The sequence below is a fragment of the Podarcis muralis genome, chromosome 12 (assembly GCF_964188315.1).
Source record: "Podarcis muralis chromosome 12, rPodMur119.hap1.1, whole genome shotgun sequence".
NCBI lineage: Eukaryota > Metazoa > Chordata > Lepidosauria > Squamata > Lacertidae > Podarcis > Podarcis muralis.
Window position 1 is genome coordinate 52,146,308 of NC_135666.1, and position 20,628 is coordinate 52,166,935.

Consider the following 20,628-nt stretch of genomic DNA (forward strand, 5'->3'; position numbering starts at 1 on the left):
GGGTTGGGAGGAAATACTATTTTAAAAAATTCCCCGTCCTTCACCTTAAAGTCCCAGAGTGGGTTACAGAATTTTTTGAAAAGGTGGAAAAACTGCTTTGGTTGCAGCTACACTTTGTTCTCCTGTGAGTTCATAAAGCTAGGATGAAGGCTGGCAGGATCACCTTGATACTGTTGCCGCTGAATTCTGGATATTTGGCTGCTTTTCATTAGCAGTTATTAGCTCTGCAGAGCAAGATGAACAAAAGTGGATTGTTCTGGAATGAGCTCCAGCAAAAATTCAAGTAATGATTGTTTGCTAAAGGATCCTGGAAACTGGAGTCCCGTACTACTGCCTAAGCAGTCTGAACAGGACTGGCAATTTAGTGAAATTACTAAAGTGGACATGATTTATTAAGGCAATGCAGAACTGAGGGTTGGGGTCCTGTTGGGAGGGGAGGGTTCAGCAGCAAAGCAGATGTTTTACTATATTGGGATGCAAGTTGCATGGTAACTTGTTCCACTTCATTGAGTATTAATTTTTGCCTACAGGCTCATCTACCAGATGTGAAAGTCCATGCTTACTTTGCTCCAGTAACTCCGCCTCCTTCTGTAGGAGGCACTCGCCAACAACTCTGCCGATGCTGCATTATTCTTTAGCAGGTAAAGAGTTGCACTGAAGATGTTGGATGAAAGAATGAATGACTGGGAGCAACCATGGTTAAGCTATAAAACAATGTGTTGTTGTTTTTTCCAACCATCCAATTCTGCACTGGTCATAATTCCAATGCTAATTTACAGGTAAAATATCATGCAGATATGAAACAGTGTTGGCACTTGGATTGACTATTCTCCTCTAGCATTTCTGCCATTGCAGTGCCAACGTGTACTATCTGGTGTGGAGATATGAGTGTCAAGTTTATCAGAACAAAATACCAACAGTAGAACCCTACAGTTAGTTGCACCTCCATGGTTTAAGTATTAAAGATCATTGGGGAAAACCTTTAACACATGTAACCAAAAATGTATTTAGCTGTTGGCACAGTTGCTCTACAGAACCTGAACAGGCCATAGTATTATAACTTGCCTTCAAGCAAAGGCAAATGTAACCTGTTGAACAAAGCGGCTTCTCTGGAATGGTATGCAGGAAGCACCCAGAAGATAGTGGCTTATCACACTCCCCAGTGCCCCAGAGCAGGCAGTGTCATAATAATAATAATAATAATTTATTATTTATACCCCGCCCATCTGGCTGGGCCTCCCCAGCCACTCTGGGCGGTTTCCATAAAAACCAAAAATACAATAAAATATCACATGTTAAAAACTTCCCTGAACAGGGCTGCCTTAAGATGTCTCTTGAATGTCAGGTAGTTATTTATCACTTTGACATCTGCTGGAAGGGCGTTCCACAGGGTGGGCGCCACTACCGAGAAGGCCCTCTGCCTGGTTCCCTGTAGCTTTGCTTCTCGCAATGAGGGAACCGCCAGAAGGCCCTCGGCGCTGGACCTCAGCGTCCGGGCAGAATGATGGGGGTGGAGACGCTCCTTCAGGTATACTGGACCGAGGCCGTTTAGGGCTTTAAAGGTCAGCACCAACACTTTGAATTGTGCTCGGAAACGTACTGGGAGCCAATGCAAGTCTTTCAAGACCGGTGTTATATGGTCTCGGCGGCCGCTCCAAGTCACCAGTCTAGCTGCCGCATTCTGGATTAGTTGTAGTTTCCGAGTCACCTTCAAAGGTAGCCCCACGTAGAGTGCATTGCAGTGGTCCAAGCGGGAGATAACCAGAGCATGTACCACTCTGGCGAGACAGTCCACGGGCAGATAGGGTCTCAGCCTACGTACCAGATGGAGCTGGTAAACAGCTGCCCTGGACACGGATTTGACCTGTGCCTCCATGGACAGCTGTGAGTCCAAAATGACTCCCAGGCTGCGCACCTGGTCCTTCAGGGGCACAGTTACCCCATTCAGGACCAGGGAATCCTCCACACCTGCCCGCCTCCTGTCCCCCAAAAACAGTACTTCTGTCTTGTCAGGATTCAACCTCAATCTGTCATGTGATACAGAGTTGAACTTCAGCCTTCATATGACATCAAGCATGGAACAGGTATAGCCACAGCTGCAAAGGAACTTCCCTTTGTTCAATGGAATGTAATTCTAAACAATTGTGTATAGCTGATGCCCGTAAATTGTTCTGGATCTCTGCTCTGGTGCACTGTACGAAGATTGTGGGAAGGGGGATTTGAAGGGAAAAGGCAAGGTTGAGAAGAAAAATGAAATAGACCAAACACATGTAAAAGTTGCCAAATTTTATTCAGCGCTGGGGGGGGGGACACCTATCTGCCTAGCTAGGAAGACAGGGCCAGTCTGGAGAGTGTGGGGCGATTTGTCCCCCAGCAAGGATCTTCATGTGATCCTGCCTGTCCAGTCAGAGGAGAGGAGCCATCGAAGCGTAAGGACTGTGGCTCCAGGAGCCTCTGGGGAATAGATTCCCTTCTGAAAGTAGCAGGGCAGCTGCAAAGGAACCATCAGGAGCACTCCCTATTGTTCCTTTGCTACCATGGCTTCACCTTTCCCATGCTTGATGCCATATGACATCAGGTGCCCCATGAAGGGCGGGCCATTTGTTCTAGCTCTCTGGTCAAAAGGGGTTCTCTTCATGCCTGCTCCTTCCAGAGTCAGCAATGTTGAAAAAAGGAAAAAAAGAACAAAACAAATCTCATGGGAAACAAAAGCAGCTCAAGAGTCTGTATGCAAGCCTTTTTATGGGCACTTTTCCATGATGTGTTGAAAGACTCCCCTCTTTTGGGTATAGGGTCTGAGGCTCCTCTTCCTTCTCTACAGAGGAATCCTTAGGACTCCCCTGAGAAGGAAGAAGAGTGGTCTCACATGGCAGCAGCAAGATGCTTACACCAGTTACTCCATTCTGATGATTTTGTGCCTTTTCTTTCTAGGGTATTGTCCCTAGATCTGGAATCATAAGCAGACCTTGACATCCCAGTCATAGTCTAGAGAAGCACCAGATTTTCCAGCTCCAAATTCTTCTTCCAGTGAGGTTCCCTTTCTGGCACTGTTCCGAAAGCTGGTCAGTGCTGATTGATCGACACCCTTGCAAGGTAGGAAGGCTGCAGGAGTAGCAGAAAAGTTTTATTCCTTTCCAGAAAAGACCTTGGACAGGTTCAAATTTCCCTTTGATGATGGCCCAGTAGTAGTGCTATTGTTGGAGGCAGTGGTCCCCTGGGATGGGGATACCTCTTTGAAGGATTAGGCAAGCAATGTTCAGAGCCAGTGTTAAAGACCGGCCAGCAGACTTCCTCCACAGCTTCTATTTTGTCTTGTGCATCCTTCCTTTGGGTGAAGGATCTGTTGGCAGGAGACTGACAATAGGCTACAGTGGTTACCTCGGGTTAAGAACTTAATTCGTTCTGGAGGTCCGTTCTTAACCTGAAACTGTTCTTAACATGAGATACCACTTTAGCTAATGGGACCTCCTGCTGCTGCTGCACAATTTCTGTTCTCACCCTGAAGCAAAGTTCTTAACCTGAGGTACTATTTCTGGGTTAGCCGAGTCTGTAACCTGAAGCATCTGTAACCCGAAGTACCACTGTGCACAGAATTCGAATTTGTCTGGTGACCTCTAGACTTTATAGCAGATACTAGGTTGGTTTGTTTGCCATTTAGACCTCTGAAGCTAACACAATGGTATATACAATGGTAATACAATCTGGTATGTCTTTAAAGGGTCAGTGACTGGGGAGGAGGCCCTAAGGGATGTTTTAATCAAAATATAAGAAAAGGGATGTGCTTCAGAGGGGGATCTCTTTCTTTCCTGGCCATTTCTTGAGAGTCTTGTCTGGACTAGAATAAGACATGTTTTCTGTCTTTATGCTGTTCATTTCAGGTGGGGGGATTGCCTTGATTTATTTAACAAAATTTATATACCACTAGATATTAAAATTATCAATAAAAACAGTTTAAAATCCTAGAATGGTCACTTGTAATGCTCCTCCCTGAGCAGACAGCTTAAGCAAGTCCTATTGTTTTCTTGATGCCTCCTGTATGCCATTATTCAGAATGAAATGTTGGTTACTTACCATGAATGTTCTTTCCAGAAGGTATCCATGCCCACCATATTTAAGGGAGTGCAGTATGGTATTTACCTTCAGTCTTGTACCATACTGATTTGGAGGGTATGATCAGTTTTCCTTGTCTTCCTCACATATGGTCTCTGGTTCAGACCTGGAACTGGCTAAAACATTCAAACCTGCCCCATACGATACTGCCTGCTGTTTTATGGATGCCTCCTGCATCTTTCCCCGACACTCCAATTTCCTATATTGGAGAAATGCTAGAGGCTGTTTCCCAAGGGCAATTATAAGCCAGTTGCTAAATTCTGAAAGGACTCTTGTAGGGCTCTAAATAGGAAAGGCATATTGTCTAGTAGTTACATGGGCTTTGCTGAAAAGGAATAAGCATTTAAGGTGGAACAGTGCTTTTGTCTCATGGGAATCTTTGAAGGCAATATTATGAATATATAGAACATAAAAATATTAGGACAACTCAATACAATGTTTCTGAAAATAAGCAGTGGTACTGTGGCAGGGGTTAAGTTCCGCTTGACATATTAGATATCTCACTCGATACACAAGCAATTAATGTTGCACAAACCGTGTAATATTATATTAGGGAGAATGTGTGGTCCTCCAGATGTTAAGATATTGCAGCTTCTAGCATCCTGACCACGGTTGCTGGAAGTTGGAATTGAAGAACAGCTAGAGAGCTGGTTATTCCTCACTGCTGTGTTATATGAATGGGACTTGTGCATGTCTCTGGTGCAGCAGTGAGATTAGAAGTTTTCATTATCAATCTTCTCACTACCATGCCAGGAGGAGAAGCAGTATGCCTAAGCCTGACGGGTTATTCATATAATGGTAAATCATATACAGTGGTACCTTGGTTTGCAACTGCTTTGGATTACAACCATGTCAAACCCAGAAGTGTGTGTTCCTTTTTTTTGGATTACAGTGGTACCTCAGGTTAAGAACTTAATTTGTTCCGGAGGTCTGTTCTTAACCTGAAACTATTCTTAACCTGAAGACCACTTTAGCTAATGGGGCCTCCCGCTACCACCGTGCCACCGCTGCACAATTTCTGTTCTCACCCTGAAGCAAAGTTCTTAACCCAAAGTACTATTTCTGGGTTAGCGGAGTTTGTAACCTGAAGCATCTGTAACTCCAAGGTATCACTGTACAACCCATTTTTGGGGGGATGCCCCATTAGCGAAAGTGCAACCGGACCTCCAGAACGGATTATGGTTGTAAACCAAGGTACCACTGTATTAACATAGCCAGTGTATGCCCTGAACTCTATGTTGACAGCACACTGAAAATTAAAGGAATTGATTCATTTCAGCTAAGGGGTAATCAAATCTAGGTACTGATGTCTTGAGACTACTTTACAGCTAGATTATGCATTACATTGATTGCCAACAATGGAAAATGTATTTCTTTTTCTGTTGAGAGGAATAGTCTGCAGACCATATCTGTCTGATTTGCTATCTGTCTATGGTAATTTAAGCTGTCACGGGGGAAAATCTAATAGCTTGTCAAACAAAATTGTTTTGATATGTGTTCAACTCTTATAAGGTAAAGTGTTTATGAAATTCCAGTTATTAAAAAGGTACTTGCTCAAAGTGAAAAAATTTGGTACACTATTTAAATAAAGGCATCCCTATTTAGACTGGTTTCAATCATTCCCCCTGCCCCACGAAAGACAAATTAATGCAAGAGTCAATCTTCTGCCAACAGCACAGTTTTCATACATGAGTAGCGGTAAATGGGTGGAAAGCTTCTGTCCAAACAAAAAGATCTCAGCACCACCTGCACTTCAGTATTGCTTTGCAAGTAAGGAAAGATACAACAATTATTGGAAAATGTTTTTACTGAAATTGAAATGTATACATCTTATTTAAAAACAAAAAGCAATTTGCTGGTGCCATAATTAAATCCAAGTGAACCAAACTACTGTACAGCTTTTATAATTTAGTGACATTTTTCAGATTCTCCACAGATTAGAAAAATGAGATGATGCATCAAGTCCATTGAAGACACCCGAGTACAACCAAAATAATTTATAGGCAAGAAAAACTCAAACAATGAAGTATGCTCACAAACTCTACTCTCCTTCCCCATCAGTGCAGAATAGTCCAGGTCATGGGGGGTGGGGAGTAAGCCCTCATCCTACTCTAGGAATGAAAAAACATTCTTAACATAAAGACTTAACCTAGGCATAATTATAAATGGGAATTAAGAACAGTATTTGACATGCTGCTCTTCCCACCTTCAAATATTCAATACATCAGTTAAGATTTTAGCTATTTGATTAAGGGGCAAGCCACCTACCATGACGGAACAACCAGCATTCTCTGTCTGAATCTCCCACAAACCTATATTAATGCAGAGCAGACATGTGCACCTGTCCTTGGATAGTTCTTTGCTCTTCAGCCAAGATTTAAGGACATTTTTGCAGCTCATTCATTCAGTTGTGCAACTGCTAATCAAGTATTTGGTTGTATGGAAGAGGCACTGTAACTATGGTTTTCCACAACAGTCAGAGAAAAAAAGCAACGAACAGTTCACACATGGGAAGATCCTGGTCTTCAACTAGAGCGGTAAACAAAATCAACGTTTGATTTGTAGATTTCTGCTTAATGCTTCAGAATAGTCCCTTGGTGCCAGTGACATTCCCTTTTTCTCCATGAGGAAGTCCCAACTCACTACTATTAATAATAGTGTGGTTCAAAAAGTGAAACACTGAAATGCTGCAGTAGTGCTTTATAGAAAAACTAAAAAAGACATGATGCATAGGCAGATTTTCTGTAACATGCCTATTACAAAGCAAAGTATTGTACCTCACAGGATTTCTTCTTATCCTCTCAAATAGGTACTGATGATGATGCGGTCTGCTGCATGCTTAATTTTCATCTGGCTAGGACTTTCAGTAAGTCCACCTTTTGACATTTACACTTCTTACATTCACGCTTATACACAATTTACACAGAGGATGCTGTTTTGACAGCTTTACTCTCAAGACCCAAAACCTGATTGCTATCATTTTTACTACTTATTTCCACACAAATTACTATGTGCTCTGCTAACAGCAAAAAATAAAATCAGCATAAAGGTACAAGCGAGTAATAGACAAACTGGCACAGAAAGGTAAATGCCCAGAATAAGTTTACATTCAAACTGGATACAGTGTAATAGGAAAGCAGTAACGCTTCTACAAACTGCATCTACTGGCCATAGCTTGCCTTAATTTTAAAAAGGGCAAACACCTTTTGTTTCCTTTGTTTTTTTCCATGCCTGTACGTTAGCTATTCCGGCATTGTTACCTCTTATGAGGACTTTTGGCTATGGCAGTGGGAAGTTCATCTACTAAACAGCTCATTAGAAAGGTCACCTTGTGTTTTCAATATGAAACATTCTATACGGTGAAGTCAGATCCCTGAAGAAACGATGTTATTTGTCATTCTTGAGCATGACTTCATTCTATACTGGAATATCAGTCCATTATATTGTATGGCAACATCACTTCAAAATTATATGGAAGCCTTCGCCATTTTCAGCTGTAGATAACATTAGAAGGAGCCATTATTTCAATTTATAATAAAATTTTATAATGAAAGCACATAAATATAAAAAGCTATTAAAAGTATTTTCTAGGGCTCACTGAACTGCCAAACTATGGGTTCCAGAAGACCTTGAAATAAGTTTTTATTCTACTCTACGAAGACAGATGTCATCAGTTCTTATGCCTAAGTATCTCACAATTCTGGAAAGACGTCATTCAGCAAAAATAAAATACCGTATTTTTCGCACGATTGGACGCACCGGACCATAGGACGCACCTAGTTTTTTGGGGGGGGGAAATAAAGGAAAAAAAATTTCCCTTTATTCCCCCCCCCCAAAAGCAGGTCAGGGAAACCGAACCAGGTCGAGGAACAGCGGGATAGTGGCGCTGCGCCTCCCTGCTGTCCCCCGAGCTTGTGGGGCTGGCTGATGTCTGCCTGGCGCGTGGGCCGCTCTGCTTCAGCGGGCCCTACCCGCCAGGCAGCAGGCTGCTATCCGCAGCGTGGGGAGCCCTGTGGAGAACTCCTGCAAGGCTCCGCATGCTGCGGATGTGTTCCCGAAGCGCCGGGCGCTCTGCTTTCAGGGTGCCCGACGCTCCGGGAAGCAGGCTGCTATCCGCAGCCTAGACACGGCTAGCGGAGCGTAATCCCGAAGTTTGGGGCGTGCGGAGCTCAGCGTGCCCCAAGCTTCTGGGTGCCGGCAAGGTCTAGTGGAGACCTTGCCGGCACCCAGAAGCTTGGGGTGCGCTGAGCTCCGCACGCCCCAAGCTTCGGGATTAATACAGCACTCCGCTAGCCGTAGGAGAGCTGGGTCTCCCATGGCTAGCGGATAGCTTCCTGAAGCCTGGAGAGCGAGAGGGGTCGGTGCGCACCGACCCCTCTCACTCTCCAGGCTTCAGCGAAAGCCTGCATTCGCTCCATAGGACGCACACAAATTTTCCCTTGCTTTTAGGAGGGAAAAAGTGCGTCCTATGGTGCGAAAAATACGGTACAGTGGTACCCCGCAAGACGAATGCCTCGCTAAACGAAAAACCCGCAAGACGAAAGGGTTTTCCGATTTTTAGAGGCTTCGCAAGACGAATTTCCCTATGGGCTTGCTTCGCAAGACGAAAGCCCATAGGGAAATCTCCTGGGACAGCGGGGAAGCGCAGCGCACCTTCTCCTCTGTTCCCAGACCTGTCCTGAAGGCTTGTGGTGGGAGGAGGAGAAGGCGCGCAGCCTGCTGCCCCTATCCGCAGCTTGCAGAGCCCTGCGGGGAAGTCCTGCAGGGCTCCCCAAGCTGTGAATGTCTGCCCCGCGCGAGGGGCGCTCTGCTAAAGAGCGCCCCTTGTGCGGGGCAGCAGGCTGCTATCCGCAGCTTGGAGAGCCCTGCGGGGAATTCCTGCAGAGCGCCCCTCGCCGGGGCAGCATGCTGCTATCCGCAGCCTAGGCAGCCCTGCGGGAACTCTTCTGAAGGCTGGCGGCGGGAGAAGGGCTTTTCTTCCCACCGCCAGCCTTCAGAAGGCTGTTCTGAAGGCTGGCGGTGGGGAGAAAAGTCCTTCTCCCCCCGCCAGCCTTCAGAAGAGGTCTGGGGACAGACTGTCCCTGGACCTGGTCTGAAGGCGGTCTCCATAGGAACGCATTAATTGATTTTCAATGCATTCCTATGGGAAACCGTGCTTCGCAAGACGAAAAACTCGCAAGAAGAAAAAACTTGCGGAACGAATTAATTTCGTCTTGCGAGGCACCACTGTACTTTGAAAACATTTTTCAAGTGTAACTTTAGTAGTTCCTTTTTTTTTACTGAATGATGTCTAAATCAGTGTTTCCCAAACGTTTTTGGGCAACGGCACACCTGTTTACTGAAAAAAAATCTCGCGGCACACCACCATTAAAGCCCCGCCCCGTGACGTCAGCGCGCAGCGTCACGCCGGGAGGGACGCACAAAAGTGAAAGTTTTCTCCCGCCGCGCAGGAGCGATGCCTCTCTCTGGCTCTCCCTCCGCGCAGGCTGAGGGAGGGAGGGAGGGAGGGGCGCGTGTGACCCGTCTCTGCTGGGAGACCAAACCCAGCGAGGCAGAGTCGCGCGGAGGCGCCCAGGCAGCGCTGCCGGCTGCGAGGAGGAGCGCCAGGCAGCAGCAGGAGGCACGGCCTCTCCTCGCCGCCCCGCCTCTCGCCGCCCGACTCGCCCGCCTCCCTCCAGGCATCTCGCGGCACACGAGGCAACGTCTGACAGCACACTCGTGTGCCGCGGAACACCGGTTGGGAAACACTGGTCTAAATGACAGCATACAGAGTGATTGAAAGTAGTCCCAAGTTCAGGAGAAGCATGTTGCAACTTTAAAACATATTCAATTTCAGAACACAAATAATGGAAGGTATTTAAAAACAGAATGTAAAAACATTTAAATGCAAGTCTGCTTTAATTTAATATACAGCAAAAAACTACTGGTAAGTAAGAAATGCAGGGAAGCCAGTGCATCACATGTTTTTAAAACTAAGCTAAGGGTATCATTTTCAACACTAGATATTGTCATTATTATTATTAGCATACCTTTTATTGTGGTAACTAAGAAGCAGCTTTCATCTTCAAAGTTTTGAACCATCTAGGAAGAAAGACAATTAAATGCAGCTACATGCTGGAAACATGCATAGCAGTGTACCCAACTTTCATGCATCACCCAAAATTGCCACAAGGAGAGCCAAGCTGTTTTACAAGCAGCAACCTGAGCCTCAGTGTTCGCTCTCCTCATTTCAATACTGCCGCTCTAGTAAAAAAGTGCCATTATTATGTTTGCATGGTATTTTTTTTTTAATAAAACTCTACTGTGCTCAATGACGAGTGACAGTGATGTGGCCGTGTGTGGGTGTCCATGTTTTATTGATAAGGTTTTTTTTTTGCATTTGTTGGCTCAGCAGCACCATTATAAAATTTGCCCCAAACTTTTTGGGGGCAACCTTGTGTCTGACATATGCTATAATTTAAACAAGCACAGAAACAAGGCATTGTGAACTCTAGAGATTATTTAAAAAATAAGGCTCATGGGAGGTTCAAGAGTGACCTCAAAAAGAAGTTTAAATGGCTTCCATTCTGACAGCAGGGACCTGGGGTATGGGTGGCTACTATGAACAACATGCCCATGGCTGTCCTAACCCTTCACCCGAGGGCCCAGTATATAGATATATTGAAAACAATGTAATTTACCTGGTCACTGACGAGAATATGGATGCCAGTAGGACCCTGTCTGTAAACCTGGTTGATCTGATGCAAAGGAATATTGAACACCAACGCAAGTTTGCGCATGACTTCGGAGGCAGCCATTTCTTCCAAGTAGATTGCATGATAAACTAAAATAAAAATATCTTTTAAAGTACTCTTGCAGTGTTCCTTCAGCACAGACTTCCCACCACTATTTTCTTTGTGAAAGTTACTAGAATCTATTCTAAAAAACTAAATGCCATTCACAAAAGAAACAAATCAATGTATTATTATTATTAATTATATCCATTTAGAACCCGCCTTTTTCCCTGACAGGACTCAAGATAAAAAGAAGAATAATTAAAAACCTGGTGAAAACAATAATAAAAAAATAAACGATAGAATTAAAATTCTATACAGATATAAAATCTGTTTAAAACATACAATTAATTATAATAAAAACAACACAGCACTAGCCCTTTCATTGAAAGCTCACAGTCAGTGCCCGAAAGCCTGTTGGAACAAGGAGGACAAATCCAAGGAGCCAATTCCAGAGTCTGGGAGCAGCCACTGAGAAGGTCCTTTCCCACATCCCCACCCAATGTGCCTGTGAGGGTAGCAGGACCGAGGGAAGAGGCTCCCCTGAAGAGCTCAAAACGGGCAGGTTTGTATGAGGGAATACGGTCTTTCAGACAGCTTGGACCTATGCCATGTAGGGCTTTCCAGGGCATAAACAGCACAGAATTGTGCCCACAAAGAGACCAGAAGCCAGTGAAGCTGTTCTAAGGCGGCAGTCCATATGGTCAGCAATCTGGCTGCAGCTCTTTGAGCCAGTTGAAGCTTCTGAGAACTTTCCAAAAGCAGCCCACAAAGACCGTGTTACGGATCCAAACAGGATGTAACTAAGTTCGAAAGCACATCAAAGTGCAAGTAGATAAATAGGTACCACTCCGGCGGGAAGGTAAACAGCGTTTCTGTGCGCTGCTCTGGTTCGCCAGAAGCGGTTTAGTCACGTTGGCCACATGACCCGGAAGCTGTACACCGGCTCCCTTGGCCAATAAAGCGAGATGAGCGCGGCAACACCAATGTCGGTCACGACTGGACCTAATGGTCAGGGGTCCCTTTACCTTTACTAACTGCGGCCAAATCATATCATTCAAGGGGCTTAGTGCACTTGCGTTAACTGTAAACACACTTCCCAGCCACCACAGAAATAACAGCATCCGTGTTTGGTGTCTCAATTTGATTCAGCACAACCTCGATACCAATTCTTTAAACAGGGCCCAGAATCCTAAGCCATCAATGGCTCCCATAACTTCCTGGAACTGAGCCAAGACAAAGCGTGTTCTGCCTACACGGTGCTCTGAATGAGTTCCACATAGCCAGAGGGGCAGTGTACAATGTCTATGTAAGGGACACACATCATTCTGCATCATCCTGCAAAGAGGTATTTCCAGTGCCACTTCATAGTGCATAGCAGTTGCTATGGTTTCTAGTTGCTGCAAGCAGTTAAGATCCTGTTCACCCAGACAAATAAGATTTAAATAGATGCAGCCCTTAAACCATCACACTCTGTTCATCCTTTCATGTAGCACTTTCCATTTGTCCCTGTTAAGCTCCATTTTACTTAACATTTATATCAAGATGCTAAAAATTTAGCTTTTCCTCTAGCGCTTGCAATTTCCTCAGTTTTGTTATCTGCAAATTTGAGCCCTTTGCGTAGCTCATTCATGAAAATGTTAAATAGCACCACATCTGGGACCCCTTATAGAATCCTACACTTCAGCTGACTAGATCCTACGAATCCAAGCCGCATCTGTGAAGGCTGCATTGTGGGACAAGTTAAAAAGATGTGTGTATGTCTAGTCTATGCCAACTTTACATTTCTGTTTTACTAACCAACCTACATAAAAAATGGGAGCAGTTACTGCCAATCTGGTATGATTTGTTCTCAGCATGTCAAATGATAGACTATCTGTAACTTTACCCCCCTCTTTGATGCTTGCAAGTTGTTTATCCTCACCAGTATTTTTCTGTGTATTAGGTCACATAAAGTGTACACCAGCTCTCTGTACTGAGGAAGCTCCGATAGTTCTGTCCATTATAAACTACTCACACTGGCAGAGTAGAAATTTAACTTTTATTTGTTCCAAACAAATACTCAAAAAACCTTCAGCCCTAAAGATGGCTGTAAGTGATGAATAAATCCTCCAATGTATAGTAATATAGTCCCATATAGTAATATATTAAAATAAGTTCCTGACAGACACATACCATATATTGCACCATTCCTGCTCTCTCCACTGCCTGAGTCTTGCTGCCTTTCAAGTTGTAGACTTCTTGATTGCTCTTGGCATACATAGATTGTTAGACGTGGCCTAACAGACCTGGAATGTAAGGGGGGAAAATAAATACTCCTGTACAAAATAAAATGGACGTACGTCATTATGTTTTGTTACTTTTAACACTATTTTCTTTACAAACTACTTCACATTTGAGGCAAACTATCAAAGATTGTTTAGTCTGATGACTCATCTCAGAACCACTGAGATTGTCTAATGGTGAATTAATCTTCAAACTTAAAGCAATTAGGACACTGGTGTATGGTGCAATTTTGTAATATAACTACTTGAGTAACAGAAGTAACAGCAAGTTAACATCATCTATTATGCCAGCTTAATTCATAGTTAGAAATCTGCAATTGTTAATATTTAGTAGCCATGACCTCAAGAACTTTAGGTTGGTTATAGCTCACCTAAATGAGAAGATTTGTCTCTTGGCAACAAACCCATCCGTCTTCAAGAAATCAGTACTGCCCAACTGCATTGCTACCAGTCTTACAGTCTACCTTTGAGCTCATCAGTGCCTGCATCATATCTGTGGCCTGCCCTGAAGGTGTACAACAAAACATTCTTCTTTTGAGCACAGTACTTCCAACTCCTGCATGAGCTCACACAGGCATATGCCAATCGAAAATCTAAATTAATATCTCCCAAATCCCTCTAGTCTAAAACAGACTTTCGTACAAAACTGATGCAAGCAAGAGTTGGCACAGGGATAATATTTACCTTGATTTAAGTGCATTGTAAAGCCGAATTCCATCAGCTGGACCACAGATTTGTACCAGATCTTCTCTTGTAAGCTTCAGTAAATCAGCACCTGCAGAAATAAAGCAGAATAGCATCCATATAATATATCGATCAGAATGCAATGTCCACAGTTGTAATATGCCACTGTTGCTTAAAGTGCATCTCCAAAACATTTAGCTGAAAGGAGATATGCTCAACCTTCCAATTCTGACAGGACAAGTTTCGTGGCTTCAGGGACTTGGCTGAACAGTGGATTTTCTAACTTTGGCATTACGGGCAGCACTTCATTCACTGTGCATTCATATTCTTATTTATTAAATTTCTATACCACCCTTCAAAGATCACAGGGTGGTCAGGGTGCCAAGAACACACACTCTAGATCCTGCCCCCCCCCAAACTGGACAGAGTCTGGAGAGAGATGGATTCATTATAGACCCCCTCCTCAACTCTCAAGTTCACCCAGATGCTGCACAGAGTACTTGGGTGGGCCCAGCTGGGTGAGACCAACTCCATCCTGTTCACCCATCCAAGCCTTAGTAATGCATATTCAAATCTAACAAGGATCCCCCTGCCAGCCCCTAATATTAGTGTGTCACATCCACAGAGCATTTGCAATTACAGTTTTCTGCCAACAAATCTCAAGACTCCTTACAGCTATCCGCCTCGGGTAGCAACCAACATTTAGGAAAGCCCCCCAAAACTTTCAATTAACATTTAAAATGGTTAAGGGAGGGGAAACATTCTTGTTTTCCCTTTGGACTATGTTTTCTCTTCTCCAACTTCTCTGCTTTGGTCTCAACTGTGACATCTGTTTCTCAGGTTACGGTTCTGTGTTGTTTACCTCTTGTCTTGCTGCTGCCACTTGGGATAGCAGCTGTTTTAAGGCAGAGATTGAAGCTGCTGTGTTTTCTCTCCTTTCTCCATATTCAAAGGAAACTATGTTAAGGTTCTAATTATGCCTCTACACAATAATGACTGGGGTTGGAACAACAAGAGAAGGCTGTAGCAACAACAACCTGCACTATTTTCACTATCCACTATTCACATTTACTCTCAACGAGTGTGCATTCCAAAGACATGCTTGATCAGTGACTAAGCATGAAAGAAGGCAGAAAGTTCACTTCCAGCATATTATTTGGCGGGGATGAATTCTGACACTCACAACTCAACTAGTAGCCTAAAAAACACAATCCACAGAGAAGGCAGACAATCATAATTTTTGGTACAAAAGAATCCAAATAGTATCATGCTGCAACTGTTGCTATTAAGTTGGTCATATAAAGGGCACGGCATCAGGAGTGAGCAGCGAGATGGCCAACTTTGCAGACGACACAAGATTATTCAGAAGACTTCCAATATCATGTTTTTATGGAAATAACAGCCATATCTGGAACACCACATATAGCACATCCCAAAAGAGATATTGTACAGAAATAATCAAGTGTTGGAGCACCTTCCCCACAAAAGAAGCCTTGGGAGATTTTTAGAAGATGATAACTAAGGGAAAACATGGTGGAAGTGCTAAAAATCATTGACTGTGTAGAGCATAGCTGGACAACCTGTGACCCCTCCATAAGCTGCTAGACTACAACTCCCATCATCCTTTGCTTGGTTCGGAGTTTGGTTCTGTTTCCCATCCCAACATACTTTAGTGTGATGTGATGTTTTTCCTACTCTCATATGAGAAGTCTCACCCAATTAAATAGATCAACAACAAATACAGGACAGAGGAAAGTACATTGAACACAGTTACTTTCCAAAACTTCCCAGTGGCACAGATGTTTTAAGAGGGGGTTAGAAAATTTCATGAAGGACACTATTACTTCTTCGTTAAACCTCCATGCTTCAGAGGAAATATTCATTTACTGCTAGGGGAAAATAGGAGAAAGATGCTAATTGCACAACTTGTTTCTGGACTTCCCAGAAGTAACTTTTGGAAATGGGATGAACCCTTAGCCTGATTCAGCAAGGCAGTTCTTAAGATTATAGTGAAGAAGGGATGCTGCAAGTGTGTCAATAAAAACGATAAAAAATGCTGGAAAGAACTGACAAGGGAAAAAAGAAATCGGGTTGAATTTCCGATAACTAGCAAAGTTATCTGTTAAATCTATATTGCTCACTTGACTTATATATCAGAAATACATGAAGTCCCATGGGATGAAGAGCTACTTTGGAAAACAAGCAAACCTAAAAGTTGATCTTGTAAGTACCTGAGAAATTTGAAAACAGCCTTGCGTAAGTGGAAAATCTATGTTTAAGCAACCATTGTTGGGCTTCTTGGATTGTGGCCGATGGATGAAGTTGCTGGGGGAAGACAAAAAAAATTACTTAAATCTACATTTTATATGGTAATATGCACTCTTAGGCTTTTTAAATACAATATTTTCTTTCTAAAAGTATTTCTGTACCACTATATCATAAAATATCTGGGTGTTGTAAAACAATAAAACACCATTTAAAGCAATATGAATACTCATTATAACTAATAAAACAAAATCCAGGAACACTTGCAGTTTCTTCGCCACCACTCTCTCTAAAAACCTTCCCCTGAGAGGATGACTGGCAATTGGCTTTTAATGATTACACACCATTGCGTCCAGGGTTGGGTTTTTAAAGGATCAGCCACACCATTGCCTTTTTAAGGGTAGATGGCAGAACCTAATCAGGCAACAATGCTTTTGTAACGCACCTGGCTATTCTACTCTGGCCAAGAAGAGCAGTGATCTAAGACTGTGCATGGCCAGATGCATCACTTTAAGGATCCTGTCCACATCAGGCTGCACTGACTAGAGCTGATCCCATAACACTGGACCAGACAAAGCGTTGGACAACTGGGCTGGATTTGCTGTGACAGCGGCATCTAAATCACTCCAAACAGGAACAACCTTGTCCTTCAGTTGCCTTGCAAACCACTTTGGCACTAGGCACTGTGTGCTCCAGGGGTCTGCCCCACAAATCTGGGGTAACAAGTCCCCAGACAACATGGAACTCTGGAGCTGACTTCTTGCAGATGCAATGGATGCAAGTCAACTGTAATGTCATTGCCTTCAAGGCCATGTGATAGACACAATGTATCAGCTTTCTATCAGCTTTGGAGTGAGATTTCCACCACTCTTTGTCCAGCCCATTTCATCAACCCCACAGCTCCTCAGAATACCAAGGAGCAATGCAGTGTCTCTACATGGTATGAGGGATTCCTGGTAGCATGAGAAACTGGCACTCACCTCTCCCGATACTTGAGGAATTCCATCTCCTTGGTGATTTGGAGATGATGAATTGCTAGACAGGAAAGGAAGATTACATGATTATTTTACTTTTATTTTTGGAAGCTATACGGCTGTGACACAGAGGCACTCCTCTCAAGTATTTTCCTGCCAGCAAACTTCCCACTGCAAACTCAGGCCGGGATGGAACTTCATAAATTTAATAGAGCAGTTTTGGGAGTTCAGTGCTAGAATTCCAACTAGGAACCATCTCCAGTGCATGTGCTGTTTTAAAGTGCATTTATCTGTCAGCACCTCCTGCACTGAACTGCTAGAAGAGAATGACCAGCAATTTTATAACAGGTACATTTTTGATGTCTTAGTGGCAGAATTTTACACTAATCTCTAGTCAATACAACAAAACACTGCCACACACTTGCAACAGGATTCAACTTCCAGACTGAAGACCACAAAATATTGTTGTAACACAGACCTGGGCTGTTTCTCCTTATCCTGTACTTAGAATAGGGTTGGTAAAGGACATTTTACTGCCTGTGACAAAGTACAAGTTGCCCCCCAGCCCCAATAGTTTACAATGGAGTCTGAATGATATGGTTTGTTTACATACCACTTTTTAGTCCAAAGGCCTCCAAAGTGGCAAACAATATTTATATTAAAACAAAAGCAATATACACTAAAAGTACAATACATGAAACACCTTAATCAAAACAATATAAAATAGAGGCAGACTTTTCAATGGCTGATATGAAAAAGGAGGACGTCCCACTAAGAGCAAGAGACAACACAATATCCTCTGTTGCACTAAGCTAGGAATGTTGACAAGGGTTAACTTGTCTCTTCCATGTTTCTGTAAAGCTTTGGGCTTTGTATTATAATTTCTTGTAATCTGATTATCCCGAGATAATTAAATGCAAGGAAATCACATACAAGTCCCACAGCATCGTTTTCTTCAGTCTTAATCTTGATTTAAGATACATCATGCTAGAAGAGAAGCATACCTGTCTGGGACACTGTAAGTAGTACTATGTGGAGTAGAGGCAAATGTCGGAGTTGGGGTAGGGCTACTGTTCACAAATGCAGTAGATGTATCAGGCCACGGTGAACACTAGAGAAAAGAGAAACATTAAAACAGCAGTTTTATAATTAAAGCTGGGATTCACTTTGCAAGAGCATAACTCTTACTTTTTCAAAAGCTCTCTACCGGTCCTCACTTATTTTATCATATAATTATATATTTACTATGCATGCATACAACTCAAGCTAAGTCACTAAAAGTTTATACGTGCCTTGTGATAATAAATTTAGTAATGACTTGCCCCCACTACAAACAGAATCTGTTCAAACCTGCATTTCTAAACTATTCCATAAACTGATTGTTTTCAGTGAGTGACTTAACAAAAACAGGAATTTTAAAGGTAAGTCCACGCATTACCACTGCTCAAGTTGTTCCAGTATAGCTGGATGACTCTGTAGGAAATACCCAGAAACTGCTCATGTACATTGGCTTCACTAGCATGGTTTCCTCCAAAAGAACCATGGGAACACAGAAGCCTACAAGGAACCACCATCTCTCACCAAAAACTCATTCCAATGGTTTCCTAAGGGAAGCCATGGTAATTTAATAGCACTGCAACAAACCCAAGTTTAAAATTTAGATGCAGGTCCACAAAACTTTATGGCATCTCAAATGTGCACAGTGTTAAGCACCCAAAAGCATGAAAGGGGAGAACCTCACTCATACAGCAAGGAACTTTAGATCTCCTGCAAACAAACAAACAAACAAAAAAAGGGAGGGGGACTTTTGAACTTCTCGTTCACTTTCTACAACCAGTTTTAGCAAGCTGCATTCTGCCTCACAGAAAGGGAGGGGAAACAGCAACACAACATGGGGAGAAACTTTCCCCACATACTTTAAGGAAACATGCACTCCAACCAAGGGCACTGTGTGCCAGCTCCTATATCCAGAATGCATTACTTGATCGGGTTTTTTTTTTAAAGGTCTAACCTAGTTTATCTAATTCTGAAGCATTGCTTTGAACCATTGAATGTCTGGAGGAGGATTCTAAGCATGTTCAGCTGAACAAGTTTAGATTCTTCCCTGTAACTGGAAGCCACAACTTACCAGGGTCCTCATTTGCAAGGGATTGGTGGATCATATGCTAGCTTGGCATGATTAGGGTGGGTGGGAATAGAACCATGCATACCTTGTAGTATCAGTCCAAGGTCCACCATCCTACTTTCAAAATCAATCTGTCAAATGTCTTTGGACACTCACAGAGTAGGAACGTGATAGTGATCCATTGTTTGTGCCCAGTATCCAGTACTTAAGAGGAATACCACCTGCATTTTCTTATCAGGATGGAACCATGCACATTCGGAAGAAGGCTATGAATGCCAATTTCATAACCCTTCTCCCTCTCTCACACATATACCCTCTAGGGAAAAGAGAGCAGAACCATTCTCAACAGGCTTTTTTTCTTTATTCAACAAGAAAATAGTTTCAACAAGCCTGACAAACACAGAGTTCTGTGTTTTATTATTTACTATTATATATCATTACTTCTAAGTACAAATATTATTAAATGCATGCTCTCTCTTTACAGGCAGGCAGGCAAAGAACTTCATCTCAATTGAAGCACAGAAAGCAGAGGGGGAAGCTGGCATGTACAGGTGGCTGTCTTTCACGCCTTTGGTGCACAATGGGGATTAAGCCCCAACTCTAGGGCAACAATAAATCATGTTCTGATTTCTGACAAAGCAAATATGCATTTCAAAGATGTGCACCCCACACTGAAGCTACACCCAAATACGCATGCTTGCATTTTTTACTTCCAGATGTGAATTCTAAGAATTTTTTTTTAAAAAAGATATATTCCCTTTAGATGTAATGGATTAAAACAACATCAACAACTGAAATAAGTATAAGAAGGTGCCACAAAGTTTCTGGGTGCCTGAAATGTGAAGGTTCAGCATTTTTTTTTGATACAGTATGTATTTTATATTACATTATGATTGCTTTCAATATACTAACTGAATGATATTCCTTCTGAGATTGTAATCCATGCTGCCTATGATTAAATGGGACATTTTAGATCAATAATTTTCTCAAGATTATGACGGTTAAGCAGAAATTAACACTGGATTAAAGCAAATGCATTCTAGCTGAATAATTACTGCATTTTAAGGGTGCTATCCTACAGTCCCTGGGATGGTTATACCAGAGACTAAGATTTTGCAGAGCTCTCTCTCTTTCTCTCTGTGGGTGGAGGTCTGCCGTCCCACTGCTCCTGTGTAAGCCTGTTGCTTTGTCCACCACAACCAATCCTTCCCATGACCCAGTAGAATTGTATATCAATAATTATAAACAGAAAGCTTCCTCCGTCAGTTAAAAATTAAAAGTTGATAAAAGCTTTGACTGTCTATCTCTATCCCTTTAACTTTTTACACTACCCCCCTTACCTTTTTAGGCTGCACATTTATGGTAAATTTAAGATATAAGTATCAGTAGCCATTATGCCTTCTGAAGTTACA

At 42.8% G+C, this 20,628-nt stretch overlaps 2 protein-coding genes across 10 annotated transcripts in view; one reads left to right on the forward strand and one right to left on the reverse strand.

Annotated features, from left to right (window-relative positions):
- Nucleotides 1-6,802, forward strand: part of FBXL2 (F-box and leucine rich repeat protein 2) — a 31,747-nt gene extending 24,945 nt beyond the window's left edge. For 4 of the 5 annotated variants that reach the window (XR_013390258.1, XM_077916436.1, XM_077916437.1 and 1 more), the window contains 2 exons: nt 531-641; nt 2,932-5,411. Coding sequence is in view for 3 of the 5 variants with exons in the window: in XM_077916436.1 (XP_077772562.1) it covers nt 531-638 (108 nt within the window). In the remaining 2 variants the exon portion in view is untranslated. Of the gene's footprint in view, nt 1-530; nt 642-2,931; nt 5,412-5,784 lie in introns of those variants that run through there. The other variant, XR_013390257.1, reaches the window with a different exon arrangement.
- UBP1 (upstream binding protein 1) overlaps nt 5,900-20,628 on the reverse strand; it is a 30,631-nt gene continuing 15,902 nt past the window's right edge. For 2 of the 5 annotated variants that reach the window (XM_077916434.1, XM_077916435.1), the window contains 8 exons: nt 18,096-18,202; nt 17,098-17,152; nt 16,084-16,177; nt 13,853-13,943; nt 13,059-13,201; nt 10,791-10,933; nt 10,140-10,191; nt 5,900-7,604 (listed from right to left, as the gene is read on the reverse strand). In XM_077916434.1, coding sequence (XP_077772560.1) covers nt 7,567-7,604; nt 10,140-10,191; nt 10,791-10,933; nt 13,059-13,201; nt 13,853-13,943; nt 16,084-16,177; nt 17,098-17,152; nt 18,096-18,202 — 723 coding nt within the window. In that variant the 3' untranslated portion in view covers nt 5,900-7,566. Of the gene's footprint in view, nt 7,605-10,139; nt 10,192-10,790; nt 10,934-13,058; nt 13,202-13,539; nt 13,674-13,852; nt 13,944-16,083; nt 16,178-17,097; nt 17,153-18,095; nt 18,203-20,628 lie in introns of those variants that run through there. The other 3 variants (XM_028750691.2, XM_028750692.2, XR_003709153.2) reach the window with 2 other exon arrangements.